Below are 15,168 nucleotides of genomic sequence, written 5' to 3'. Positions count from 1 at the left end.
TTCCTGTCTCTCACCATCATTCCTCCTTCACAAATGTATTCCCCTGCCCCCTCACTACCTTTCCATAGTATTGGTTCAGCTCTGAACCTCTGCACATCTCATATGTGCCAGGCAAAGCCACAACCCTTTGGTTTATTTCTACAGTCAGAGGCATGATGGGGGGGGGTGATGAGGGGAAGGAGAAGGCAAGGAAGGGGAAACCTAGACGTGTTGCTAATATCATGTATAAAGGGATATTTCCCCTCACATCTCTCTCTTTGAGTTTCTAGGTTTGAAGATGGGCCACAGAACATTTTAAAAACTCACATTAAAATGCGTTTGAATCCACGATCAACACTTTATAAATATGGCAGATGTATGTAAGTCGTGCTGTGCTCCCTCATTTTAAAGTGAAATCAGCCTATAGACTTGATAGGAAGTCAAGAGATTTAAGAGAGAATTTGACAGCACAAATGTACGCAACAGAGGCTAATGTATCTTTAATTCTTTGTCCATGTCACGCTCTGGAAACATCAGATACTACATACATTTCCCATGATGCAACTAAACAGCAGCGTTTCCCTAAAGTAAGAGAGTGTAACCAATTAACAAGCAGAGGATGAAAACAGTGCTTATGCGTATGGTACCGAAAATGAGCATCCGCTTTACTTGCCATGATGAAATGAACATCAAATCCTTGCAGATGAGAGAACAATGTTCCCATTTAGACCTCTGGTGCCTGCTAAACACCATTTGTTCTCCACAATCCAAGCCCTCGGGCAGAAAACATGCATGCAGTTATCTTAAATCATTCATAATCTAATATTTATGATTGAATCCCTGTAAACACACTGAATTTGGTTGATTTTTTTTAAAAGAGATATCCCATTCCAACATTTCTAATTGGAACCATGGCTTCATGATGAGACTTGTGCTGTAGAACTGTGTTCAAATTAGTGCATATTTATTGAAGATAATGCCTAAAGCGGTTAGTTCTACTGTCACTTACGCAGTGGCTGAGGTGTGCGCCAGCTGTCGATTTATCTGGTTACTGCATGATGTGACTGCAGAGCTCACTTAGCTCAGTCGTTTGAGAACTCAAGTTCACAGCGAGAGCAGATCGTTTCCTCACATTTTGCCGTGAAAACAAACAGACAGAAGTAGGACAGTGGACAAGTTGTGGATGGATTTTGAAAACTCGCTCGACAGAGTCGAACAATGTCGCGTTGAGTCTTTACTTGCTGCAGCTGTTATGTTGTTTATTTAAAAGATGTTTTTAGTACTGTATGGTGCACATAATTGTGTTTGACATGGCAGGCTATTAAATGTATTAAACTCTATATTGCTTCATAAAGCCACCTGCTGTGGTATTCAGGTGTTTCTATTATGCTGTCCACCCTATTCATATCAGGGAAGGTATGTTAAAATAAAAAAAAATCACCTCTGTCTATAATTCAATACAGCTCCTCAGCAACTTCTCCTGCTAAATGAATGAAGTTAAACCTCTCTGAAAGTATTTTAATAAAAGAGCAGAACATCATATTCCTCAGGAAGTTAGTATTTGTGCAGGTGTACCAAACTGTCAGCTGAGTTGATTGCTTTGGTTGGGAACAGTGCCTGGCCACCTTATTATGCTGGTTAATTCGATATCTTTGTTAAACATCATTGTCATATCGCAGATCTTTTTAACTACTCTTAAAGTGAGAACTATAGCACAAAAAGTAAGGAAATGTGTATTCGGTCGATTATTTATTTGTTGTTCTTGCCAATAAATATACTGTTGGAAAGCCTGTTTAACAACAGGAAGTTCGCTGGTTCAATCCCAGGACGGACCAAGGGCTGGTGGGTGTCCCTGAGCAAAGCACTTTTAAATGGTGCCACATTTGTAAAGAATGGATGAGCAGCAGAGTTGAGTATGTGGGTTGCGCCCATGAAAAACTTGCCAGATCTTTTCTGCCAATGCCAAAACAGCTAATTCTGCTATTGACTCTTGTTTTGAGCGTCTGGTGGGGGCGCCTCATCTCCCTCACTGGAAAAATTAGGGTTGCCATCATTGGAGGCAATCGCAATGCACAGAGCTATCGAGATGAGATTCTGCAACCAGTGGCAATCCAATATCTCCAAAATCTGAGACCAAACTCAAGCATCCAAGATGACAATGCCTGCCAGCATATAGAGCGGGGTTTATCAGAAACTACCTCCAGATTTAAGGAATGCAGAGAATGGAATTCAATTCACTTGTATTTGTATAGCTCCAAATCACAACATACATTATCTCAAGGCACTGTAGGGTACATAGTGAGAAACTTTTACAATATTATAACCCTGCATGAGGAGCAGGTTCTTCCACATTCTACTGAGGACCCCTGTTTGTTAAATTAATAAATTGTTAAATTTCAATTATGTCCTGTCTCTTCAGACTTCAGTCATCGTATAATTGACACCAAACAAGAGCCAATAGCAGAATAAGCTTGTTGGCGTTGGCAGAGAAATGCGTTTTCCTCACAAATGTGGCGTAATTTAAATGGGAAATAAACAGGCTTTCCAACGGTATAAGATTTATTTCCATGAAGCATTGTTACAACAAAGACATAATCCACCACACACAAATCTCCTTACTTTTTGTGCTAAGTTTATTTTTTATAAATTCATTTTAACCGACTTTGTTCTGCTTGAGTAGGGTTTACACATCTTGAAATGCCAGCACATTAAAATAATGCAAATGCTGCTTTCCACCCACACCTGTACACACTACCTGACAACTGATGGCAGTCATTTCAAGGAGGGAGTACATGGAATTGATATTCTGTCAGAATAACATAAGAAAACGCACAGTATTTACATAATGAACCATGCAGCTATGTAGGAAGCATAGCAACAGGTATGCCAATAAATTAATACATTTGGTCCAAAATAAACAATTGCTAATGTAACTATTAATTGAAGCATATTAAGAGGAACCACATTTTAAGTAACTAAGTACTTTTTTCTTGAATTAAAGTTGTCTACAATACTCTTTTTATCCCTTATGAGCATGCATGTTGTGCAGCCACATTACTGCGCAGTGCAGACGTGGCCAAGCATGAGATTGAGCCACTAATCACAAACACGTGGTCATTGATCCTTATATTCCATTTTCTTCTCTCCGTTTTACTCTCTCTCTCCCCCCTTATCTCTCCGTTCCTCTGCTCCGTCTGCTCTCTCTGCCTTCCATCACATCATTGTCTCCTCTTCTTTGCCTCTCCATCTCATTTTACCTCATACACTCTCTATTTTCTACAGTAACATTCTCAATCCCACACTCCATTTTCTCAGCCTGCCCTCTTTCTTACTTCCCAGACTTCATTATCATTTTTTTTCTTCTTCTTCTTCCTTCTCCCACACTCTCTCAGCCAGACATTTCTCAAGTTTTTCCAAACTTTAAAGAAGTTGCACTGTGGTTCTCTTTATTTAAATGGAGGAAATCAAAGTACCGCAGAGCTCTGTCTCGCTGGACAATTAAAGAGTTTCCCCTCCCGCTTTTGTCATGCATTGCTCCTCACTCTCTGTCATTTTTTGCAAAATTGTTTGATGTCTCCAGCCGTTGCAGTCATCCATCGATAATGGCAGTCCGCTCCTAATTAAATTACTCTGTCTCCATCCGTTCCCTTTGCTCCATGACAGAAAGATGAAGTACTAACAGAGGGCCAACCAGCTGGTTTCTTTCTACTGCCTTTTTTTTTACCCAACGCATGGCGTCTTAATAAATTACTAAGTTATACTTCCTGTTAATGTGATTTTGAGATGAAAAGTATCAGCTTTGATAAGCACACACTCCCACACACGTATAGAAACGAACGCACAGAGGCATGAAAGCATCGAATACCAATTCTGTCATGTGCATGCACCCACTCACTCTCCCACACTGACAGCATGACAGAGGAAAGATGTTCTTTTTTTAATGCTCTGATCTGCCCCTGTCACTTTAATGTGTGTGTCATGCCCGTCACCAAACGCTTGTCACTCGTCCAAAAGTCAGATTCCAAAGTCCCTCTCTCTCTCTCTCTCTCAACTCTGCACTTTGACGTGGAAATGCCTGTGTTTTAGGAATCTGCTTCTTTAGTACTCTCTCCCCCACTTCTCCTCGTTCGATCTCAATTTTGTTCTTTTGTTGCGTTACCTTGCTCACTTTCCACTGTTCCACTGTCTTTTCCTTCTCATTTTCTCCCATCAGTCTGTTGTAGATCCAGTGGGGCACTTGAAATGAATAGCATTTTGTGCTGGCCTGTTTGGCAGTAAAAAATTAGAAGCTGCTTTCTACTCGGCACTCACAGCTACACTGTCACTGTTTTTTTTATACCGTGCAGTCTCTACTGTAAGTTTTGTATATTTTCAATTTATATTTTCCCAGAGAGTGCTTCTCTCTTGCATTTTCTGTCAATTATAGTTCGCCTTTCATTTGCCGGCATGTTGCTTGTATTCGGGATGTGACGCTACCACTTTTTTGTGTCAGATACCAATATCACAAACTCAAGTATCTACCGATGCCAACATTAGTCCGATACAGTCATTTTAGACCCTTTATGAACTATTTATGCCGAGTCATTTCAAAGACTCCAATTGTGGAACAAATATTGCTGTAATAAATAGTCCAAACATGACAAACATGCTTTTGCTGATTTGTATTTATTTACATTTTTAAAGTCTGTGCATAGTTAAAGGCGCCATATGTAAGAATGTGGCCACATTCAAATTCAAAATACCGAGGTCTTTTAGGTCTCGTTTTCTGACGTAACTGGCAACTCGTGGTTGCTCGGAAGCTGAGACTCTGCTAAGTGCAATTATTGTATTGGTAGACGGCAGTAGGTGGCGCCACATGCAAAAACATGATTTCAAAACATAAACATGATTTGCAGTCTGCAAAATATTTTTTTAATGCAAATATTTTGTCTGTACTGTTGTTGTTGGTGAGTTCAGTTTGTTGTATGAACATTATTCCTGAGTCTCTGTGACATATTAGGAGGATTTTATGACCAGTTGCTTTAGATTTATTACATAATGCACCTTTAAGCATGCAACATATATGATTTTTGGATTTTTCGGACAGATTCCCATCCCAAGCTTGTGTACCCTCCACATTACCAATTTGACTTATAGTTGTTTGTACGGTCACTGTTTACAATCTGTTAGATACTGGAATTTCTAACTGTGAGTGTGAGTTTTACATTGATGTCTCCTTATTTGTTGGAATATACGATGTGATTTTATTCGGTGCTGATGTCATTTAGATGTTCTTTGCAGGGGAAATTCTCTGCTATTGATGATACATCGTAGCTATTTATCAGCCCATCCTGCAATAGCTTGAAATTTCTCACGCACAACCTTATAATTCACTGGCATCTAGAACCAGTTTGTGTGGCATTGACGCTGGCATTTTAATCAGATTAACAAGCTATCTGAACAGCTACTGTTCCTGTGTGGTGCCCTTTACAGGTCTGTGCTGTCCAAATGGAATTCACACAGAGAGGCTCCTCCTGAGATAAAAAAGGAGCTAGCCAAGGCTGAAAAAGAAAACGTAGCTGGAGTTTCTTCAAGCTTGCAAAACAAGGTCTGAGCTATCTGTGATGACACAGATAACCCGCCATTGTAGCAATGGTAGTTGCACAGTTGGAGCATTCATTAGAGAATAATAGTTTCCTTGTTAAATGTAAATTAAATTGTTTTAGTTGTCTGTCTGCACAGGGCTATTGTTAATTAATCTGTTGTTTTTGTTTTGTATAAAAATAACCTGAGGTGCCTCAACTCCAATCCCCACATTTAAGAAATTGAATTGATGAATATGTTTGGTGTATTACAGACTGACAATGTTCCTGACTAATTGACTATCATCCTTTATACACATAGCATGTGAAGTAGGTTTTTCTCCTTTTTAGTCCTTTCAACATTGTCTGCCTCACTGTAGAATTACAATATTTAAAAATGACCCCCAGCAACTGATGCCGTGTTATCTACTGAGAGTGTCTTTATAACAGAGGTACTTTGAAGATTTTTGTTTTATCATCTTTTGAGATCAAGGCTTTATTCTCCGTTCTCCTCTCGGCTTGTACTTGTTGTCCATCCTTTGTCCTGAGCTTTATCTCCTGATCTTTTCCCTCTTTTACTTGCCTTTCTCCTGTTTTCTTCATATCTTGCTCAGAGGTGGATTCTTTGACCTTCTCTGCTCCCCTGTTCTCCCCTGCTATCCTTCTCCTGCTCCTCTCCTCCACCCCGAACATCTGTGTGTGTGACAGGCGAGAGAACGGTGACGGTCCCCCCGGCACTCCTCTCCCTCTGTCTTCCCCTCCCGTTTTCTCATCTTTTTTTTTTTCACCAGTATTCCGGTTCACCCCCACCTTTTCTCCCTCCAGCTTTCACCTTTCACTGAGCCTCTGTTCTTTTATATATATATATATATATATATATATATATATACATATATATATATATAAATATATACATGTATCACTCTTGTTCTGCCCCTCCTTCCCACTCACCTTTTATCTGCTCTTTTTTTTCCCAGGCATCTCCTTTCCTCCCCAGTCTATGACAATATTTGACAGCATTTGCCCAGCTCACTTCCCTAGTCCCTTTCCTTTTACTGTACCTCATACTTTATTTGTGCCCCTTTTTTTCCTCCCCTGGCATCTAGCATCAAGCTCTTTAGCCCAAAGCTCTCTTCTCTCTTTACTTTTTTTTTTATTCCATCTTTCCCGAATGCTTGCCATCACTTTCACACTCTTTTGAACCTTTACATCTCGCAGGACTTTTAAATGTATCCGTCTCTCTCGGACTCCCATCTGTTCCTTCTGGTAACCCTGTAACCCTGCTCTATGCTTCCGCTTCTTCCACTCCTTTTTCCCCCCTAACCATCACCCACGTCCTTTTCGCACAACCCTTAGAGCCAAGTTCAGACGGACAGCAAGCACTTCTTTGAATCCACAGTCTGCTCATTCATTTCATTGACACTGCAGGGCTGGTCTCTGGCTACAAAAAGTAACAAAAGGTTACCATCAAAAAATGTTCAACTTTGCGCAACTTCCAAAGCAACACAAGGCAACTTAATCCAACAATGCACTGTATTGGCCAATCGCATTTCTCATATTTTTAGTAAGTATCTTTTTAAATTTATGTATAGAGATACAGTTGGACGAGACACTATAGATTCATACAAATTGAGACTTTAAAAACTTCAAAATAGCAGCAACAAACAACAGCACTGAAGGCTTTATGAATAAAATAAAATCTAAATTACTCACAGTATATTAAGTGACCTAGCTTTTCATATTTTCATATTAATGTTTCTATGGTTTGGTGCTTTGGCAGAATCTGCAGGATTTACCTCTGTAAATGAGTGTTAATGCATGAGGTGTTGAGTAAGTTAATGTGAGAGATTATTAAATGTGAGAGATTAGTTACGAGAAATGGCAGCCATTATGTTTCATTATGTTCTGGTATTTGTGCTTTTTGTAGGAAAACTGTGTGGACAACTGAGGATAAATTAGTTAAGTGTGCAGTCTTTATTATTTACTATAGTGTTCATGTTTTCTTTATCATTTTCTGCATTTATTTATTTTGGTTGCTTACTTATGAATTCATTTCTTAGAGGTCTTTGTCAGAGCAGGCAGAAATGTTGATATTGTAGTTTTGATTCTTGTAACTTATTTGCATCATAGTCATTAAAAACAAACTCTTTGACCGCATGCCTCAAATGATATGGATGAGTTGTCTAAAAAGGATGGTGCAAATTTGTAAATCATCATAATTGTTCCCATGTGCTCAGCCTATTGTGGTGAAACTAATGGATGAAGACAACACTTTTAAATTACAGTTTGTTTGTCAGCTTAAAAGGTACCAGCTATGTGAGTGTGGTTAGAGAGAAACCTTAAAGACAAAACAAACAAAAACATAGCAGCTCTGACAGAACATGCTTTTGGTGAATGAAGGTTATATCTAACAAGCTTCTAATAGATTAATCCATCTATCATCTAGACCACTTATGCGTCAAAGGTCACTTGAGGAGCTGGAGTCAATCCCAGCTGACATTGGATGAAAGGCGTGTGTTCACCGTGGACATTCCATCACAGGGCCAACATAGTGAGACACTCTGCATATCTGTGGAGCTTGGAGGGAATAACTCCCACCCAGTCGAACCAGGATTGAAACAACCTTTTTTCTGTGAGGTGCCAATCACCATCCCACTACATTTTCAATGCAGACATTTTAATAACCACTTTTTGACATCGAAATAATTCACGCTTCAGTTCTTTCATCAGACATGACCAATGAAATATCCTCGTTGTGTCTGAAAACAAATATAGTGCCGCATGTCTTTCTCGGCGCAGACGATGTGACACTGAAATACTTCAACAGCGCATTATTGGAGAGTGTGCAGTTCCCGCAACACTGAACAAATAGTCCCACCACTCTTTTCTCATTTACCCCCACTCTTCTGTTGTCCTTAATCTGCCTCTTAACTTTTTTTTTCCCCAGGCTTTTGCTTTCGGTTCTTGTCATTTGAACTCGCATGCCGTTCAATACCACATTGATGGTGTCCCTTTTTCAGTGTTTAATGGCTTCCGTTTATCTCTCTTTCTCATCCTTTTCCCTGCGCTCTGTTCTTCTTCCCCTCTTCACTTATGTGCTCATCTATCACCTTCTTTACTGCCACTACATTGCTCCCTTTCTGTCCTTTTTTTTTTTTTTTTTTTTTTTTTACCCCTGCATCCCATCCACATGCTATGCCATCACTGGCCTCCCCAATACCAGAACCATAAAACCCTCTCTCATCACCCTCTCCTCCCTTCACCTAATTCATCTCTCTTACTCGCCTTCATTTCCATCTTTCTGCCTCGCCTCTTCCCCTCTCTTGTCACCCCTTCACCACCGCACCACACATACCTTCTCATCATTCTCTTTGACAACTCGTCCTCGGATCCTGTTCAAGCCGTCACACTGCCTCGGTCAGTGTCCACTATAAGCTTGCCTTCTTAATCTTAATTTTATGCTTTCTGTTTACTTATCACAATCTCACCACCGCTGCGACTCCCAGTTTCTCACCCCCCCCCCCCCCCCCATCATTTTATCCATTCTACTTTTACCACTTTGGATCTTACCCCAGGGGAATGGCTTTGCTGCAACGGGTTTTTGAGGTATTGACATTTCCACTGATACAGGCCTGGTTATCTATCAAGGCTGCGGCCATGAGTGTAATGGCTCTGTAATTGGATAAGATATAGGATTTTTGACATGGGAGGGGGAATTCCCCCTCGCAAACTGCCTTGTCCTCTATTTTATCATACGTCTATCGTCCCTCTTGCTTCCTCCACTCTGCTCTGTGTTTTTCCTCCCACTCGTACACTTTCTCTGTCTCGCTATCTCCCTTCCCTTCATCTTGTCCCCATGTTTCCATTCCACTCTCTCTTCCTGTCATGTTTAAATCTGTCACTCTTCTTCTCTCGTTGATTTCGGGGCCGTCACTCTCTTATCTGTGTTCGTCCTTTAGAGGAAAAAAGAAATCGAACACAGAGAATGAAGGAAGACGGCCGTGACTTGGCCAGTTCGCAGTCAATCCACCACCCACTGTTCCTGATAATCATTTCATAGTCACATTCTGTCACAGACTCAGCTGTTTGCTGCAAGATACATCTTCAGTGCTTGGTGTGTGTGTGTGTGTGTGTGTGTGTGTGTCTACTTGTCCTTACATCTGTCTGTGAAGTCCTCTGTGCATATTTCTCCTTTATGATATGACAATCTGGTGGCAAAGTCATCAACAATATTGTACAACTTTGCAGATTTTTCCGAACCCTCTTCAACATTATTTTATTTGCCTTTATGAATGCCCCAATTGCCTGTTGGGAAGGTTGGTGAAGTGGTGAATAAGTCTCTGGAGTCGATTGGGAGTTAAGTTTGAAGAATTTACTGAAGACAGCTCAGTCCTGAGGAGAACAGAGGCTACATCAGACGTAAGCACAGGTTCTGATGAGCAGCTTGCCAGCGCTGATACATTTAGTTATCTGTCTAATGACCTTAAGGTATTTCATTCAAGCCCAGATGACCCAAACGTAACTGGAATGATCTGCTCTTGGCTCCACCATTATTTTGGGTTGCATCGGGCTCTAATTGGCGTTCCTGTCAAATAATGAATTCAATGGCTTTCTCTTTTGGCCAACCTTGAATACGGCATAGTTTCTGCCTCTAAGAATCCACCTTCAATGGGAGTTCTATAATATTTAATAGAGAGGGAGAGGCCAAAGATTAAGAATTTCCCTCACATTGCCTTTGCGCTCTTGTTTCCACACCATTCAACCTGAGGCTCATTTAATCTGCGAGGTCCAGAGAAGTTTGGCCCTGCTGTAGGTCGACATCTGGGGAAGTAAATGGGGACACAATCTGTCTCGCAGTGAAGTCAGTGCCGTGTCCAGGCTAACACAAGAATAGTGACTTCCACTGAGTGGATTATAGAACAAACACAGCCATCTGTCCCAACAGTTGACTATGTAGCCATGGGGGAAATGGCACTGAAATGATCTTCTTTGATGCTTTCGGAGAGTCATTTTCTTCAAAGCAATATTTCACCCTGGAAAAAATGTCTTCCAACTTTGTTGCACCTACTCTCTCTGTAGAAGATCATAAACACTGCATATATTGGAGGCTGTATTTAAAAAGGACATATATCCATCAGCCACAACATAAAACTCATGTTGCCAAACCAGCTCTGACCTATCAAGGCATGGACTACACAAGATCTCTCAAAGTGTCCTGTGATAAGATATTAGTTTCCCAGCACTTCACATGGATCAGACTGAGATCTAGGAGCTTTGGGGTTCAGGTCAAAGCCTTGAACATTTTCTGAACTGCTTTTCTTGGTTTCCTTTCTTGGTCCACTTTTGGAAGGTATTAATCACTGCATATTTGGTTCACCTCACAAAAACCTGCTGATGTGGAGATATTCTGACCCAGTTATATCGATCACAAATGGATCCTTTCTGAAGTTGCCAATTTTTTTTGCGTTTAATTTTAAGCACTTGCTGTTTTCTTGCTGCCTACTTTATTCTATCGTGTGTGTGTGTATATGTACTGTATGTATACGAGTGTGTACATTTTAAAGGAACAAACACTGACAAGAGCATCAACCCATGAGGGCCAGCCAGGTAGTGGTTAGCAGCTCTTTATCCAAATAAAAAGGCATGCTTTTAAAAATGATCCTGCATACAAATTAAACTGTGTAATTCGTTTAAAGAAGATTAAAAAATAAGTGTTTGAGTTAAGTGGATAGCACCCTCTCTGTGTGTGAGATTTGCAGATGGTTATACATTAAGATAAGAATAAATCGAAATATTACAAAGAGGAATCCATTCTAAGACATCAGGGAAAAACAGAATGCCTTCTCTTTAGATGTTTATGTGGACACTATTGTGGACAGTGAGAATTAAATTTTACTGAATGAGAGGGTATTTGTGACACATTGTCGTCTAACCCTTTATGCCAAGTTCTTAATAAAACATGATGTGCCCCATGCTATTCTTCATTCTGTGCTGAAGCAGATGTCAAGGCCACTCTCTGCTGGACACTGACCATTAATAAAAGGGCAGACTATAAGCTTCTGACTTCACTTTTCTTCTCATAATGGGTTTACCATGCTGATCTGTTAAAATAATGTTAATGGCACACTGGCTATTTAACCATTAAGTTTATTAATCAGAGGGCCAATCAGATCTACTATGAGAAAAAGTATTATGACGACACTTTTAATACAATTCAAGTGATTTAAAACAATACACCTTCCTTCTAAATGCCACTCATAAAATATGTCTACCTCCCCAGGTGCTGGTGGTTGGTCACCTCTGGACAGTGACCATTACCAGTGGCTACAGGTTGACCTGGGGACCAGAAAGCAGGTGAGCTCCATAGCAACGCAGGGTCGCTACAGCAGCTCTGATTGGACAACGCGGTACCGCCTTCTCTACAGTGACACAGGAAGGAACTGGAAACCATATCACCAAGATGGCAATATTTGGGTGAGTAAACAATATATACTACATGTACACAGTTGCATATATATAAATATAGCGTGTGGCTGTAGGAGTGGGACAGCATGTAAGATTGAAGCTCTTTATTCCAAAATGTAAAGCAGAGATGTCTTTTTGAGTGTGTCGTCTGTCTCTTACTCCAAACCAACAGATCTCCGTCACTGCACTGTTAGCAGCACTTGAGTGGGGCATCTCACAATCCATGATCATTAGCTAATGGGTTAATGGCCCACACTATTCACAGTTTCTGCTCGCTCGACGGCTACAGGTGATAACAGATGGGCTTTTAGCTAAAGACAGGCGAGTAGAAGAATAGCACTGTCATGAATAACATTTATAAACCAAGCTCAGCAGAAATGTAAGACATATAAGTAGGGGCCATTTTCACATTTTATCCTCTGTGTACTCAAACACAGTACTCCTTTTTTCCCCCTCAGTCCATCTGATCAAGAAAAGGCGTGGGACTTGAAAAAATATTTTGGATACTCAGGGTATAATTTGCTGCAGTAGACCATTCATTTGCTTATTCCTCGACAGTTTCTTATTTTTGTGCTTTAGCAAATAAAATTTTAAATAACTTGTACTCTGACCATCCAATTTTCACCATTACGTGGTTCTTTTATTTCTTTTGACTTTGTTAAAGGTGCATTATGTAATAAATCTAAAGCAACTGGCCATAAAATCCTCCTAATATGTCACAGAGACTCAGGAATAATGTTCATATAACAAACTGAACTCACCAACAACAACAGTACAGCCAAAATATTTGCATTAAAAAAAACATTTTGCAGACTGCAAATCATGTTTATGTTTTGAAATCATGTTTTGGCATGTGGCGCCACCTGCCGCCGTCTACCAATCATTGCAGTCAGTAGAGTCTCAGCTGCCGAGCAACCACGGGTTGCCAGTTACGTCAGAAAACGAAACCTAAAAGACCTTGGTATTTTGAATTTGAATGTAGTAACCGTTTTTGGCCACATTCTTACATATGGCACCTTTAAAAAAAATCCGATAGAGTAACCAGAGAAACTGACATGGTTGCTGGATTCCAATTTTCACCACCCGTAGTTATTATGAAAAATGAATAAACTATTTCTTATTCAAGAAACATAGGAAACTAAAGTAAAGTTTGCATTCGACTTTGGTAAGACTGCTAACAACGATGAACAACTGGCAATAATAACTTACAAAAGGTATTCAAATTAGTCGACACAACTAACTTCTACAGTCAGTGGTTTTGAGTACCCGTGTCACTCTTGTGCACGATACAGTCATTAAACTGCGAGCCCAAATTTGAAGACCACACCCATCTTTAATCTGAGTGCCCATGTTATACTGTAGAAATGATGACTCGGTACTAATGGCGTGGAACGTCGGCATGTTGATGGGTGTCACGGCTGATATGATCTCATCATAACATGCTTTCTAGCTAAAATGTGTTCTCATATTCGTAAATGTGCAAGGGGGGCGTTTTAATATACAAGTATTATACAAGACCCGGCTAGCCCCATCAGTATGCTTTTAGGGCTGTGTGCTCCATCATAATTGTTTGCTGATTATTATTTATGCTGAAGAGTTTTCCTTCTCCCATTAACCCTGATTCATTGCTCCTTAATATTTCTGCAAATACTCCAAAACACATTCATCTCTTGGGTGTATGCGAGTTTCGGCTTAGATGTATGGCATACATAGTGCTATTATATCTATCACTGGTATAATTCTAAGTATTTGCTTTATGTAAACAAATGTACAGCCAATAACTTTAAGCTGGGCATATGCCATCAATAACCTCTACAGTAAGACAGAAAATGAAATGTGTTTTTATTTTATTTCGTTTTTGATTTGGAGAGGGTTTTAGAAGCAGATACACACACATTATTCTACCACCCTAAAATTTGATTTAAGGGTGCATTCACACAAGCCCTTCTTAATTGAAACCTTGTCCATTTGCTCAGAAAGTCTGGTTCATTTGGAGAAGTGTGAAAGAAAGCAAACTCTGGTCCCCTTAAAAACATAGGTCTCAGTTTACTTCAAGTGAACCAGATGCAAGAAAAAACAACAAAACCATACACCCATGTAGAATGATAGCCTTATATGTGTTGTATGTTCATATAAAGCTAAATAAACAACCCAAGGCAGACAGGATTTGAATACGTTATTCAAAAGGTTTGGTTTGTTTCACTAAAGTGTGAAAGCAATCTCGGACCGGCTGAATGTTGCAACCCCCAATTAAACCGAGTTCCCAGTCGTGCCTAGCAGAGTTTTAGGTATGAAAACGACCTAAATTTGTCTCTGTACATGTTTTGACCCATTATATATAGAAATATATGCCGTGTGTCGTAGGTGGTGATTATATCGACACTATCAGCTCTACTGGGAATAAAGGGAAGGAATATGTAGAAACACACACACACACACACACACCCCATTAGGCCAATTCAGTATGATGGTCACACAGTGATCCCCAGAGAGAGAACCACCTGTCCCTCACTCTTTTGCATGAACATTTTATTCAGGAACCCTTTGCCACCAGTAACCACCTGTCATTACTTTGCGCTGAAGATAAAAAACCCCTTCTCGGCCAAACTGGGTTAGTTTTTGGTTCCAGCAGTCTTGTAGAGGGAGACCGCTGTGACCGCGATTCACTGATGAGGAGAAGTGGCAAAGACTCGGCATGTGCCGCATTGATTTTGTGAAAAATAATGTTTCGGGCCTTGCTCCACTGAGGAGACGCCACAGCACAAGATGCGTTTCCTTAATCAGAGCTGCTTGCACTGCCTGCAGTGGCAAATGCCATGGATTTATGTCTAAAAAATATTGTATCGAGTATTCGCTTAACAATTCCAGTGAAGTGAGTAGTGTAATGTTTTTTTGTTGTGATATATTCAGTCCTATCTGATACAGAGGTTTCTGTTCACACATTAAAGAACAAAGACCATAGTTGAAATATCTTTCTGAGTATGAGAATTTAGAAATGCTGTACAAGTAACACAATGGCTTTAATACATTTGTCAGACTTTAATGATGCATATAATGGGATTTGGTGTGCAGCGCTGAAGTCAAAACTGTTTGAAATTTAAAAATCCGCAGGGTGCTTTAATAATATTTATTTTTGTTTGTCAAGTTGCACTCTGGCAATTAT

At 40.1% G+C, this 15,168-nt stretch overlaps 1 protein-coding gene across 1 annotated transcript in view; it reads left to right on the top strand.

The window, feature by feature from the left end:
- The window catches only part of cntnap2a (contactin associated protein 2a), a gene marked incomplete at both ends in the record, with an annotated part of 311,484 nt that overhangs the window by 130,468 nt on the left and 165,848 nt on the right, over positions 1 to 15,168 (top strand). Inside the window, one exon of the mRNA XM_083901554.1 lies at positions 11,821 to 12,014. Coding sequence (XP_083757680.1) covers positions 11,821 to 12,014 — 194 coding nt within the window. The remainder of the gene's footprint in view (positions 1 to 11,820; positions 12,015 to 15,168) is intronic.

The sequence above is a fragment of the Microchirus variegatus genome (assembly GCF_963457635.1).
Source record: "Microchirus variegatus genome assembly, chromosome: 15".
Lineage (NCBI taxonomy): Eukaryota > Metazoa > Chordata > Actinopteri > Pleuronectiformes > Soleidae > Microchirus > Microchirus variegatus.
This window is presented reverse-complemented; position numbering and strand designations above follow the sequence as displayed.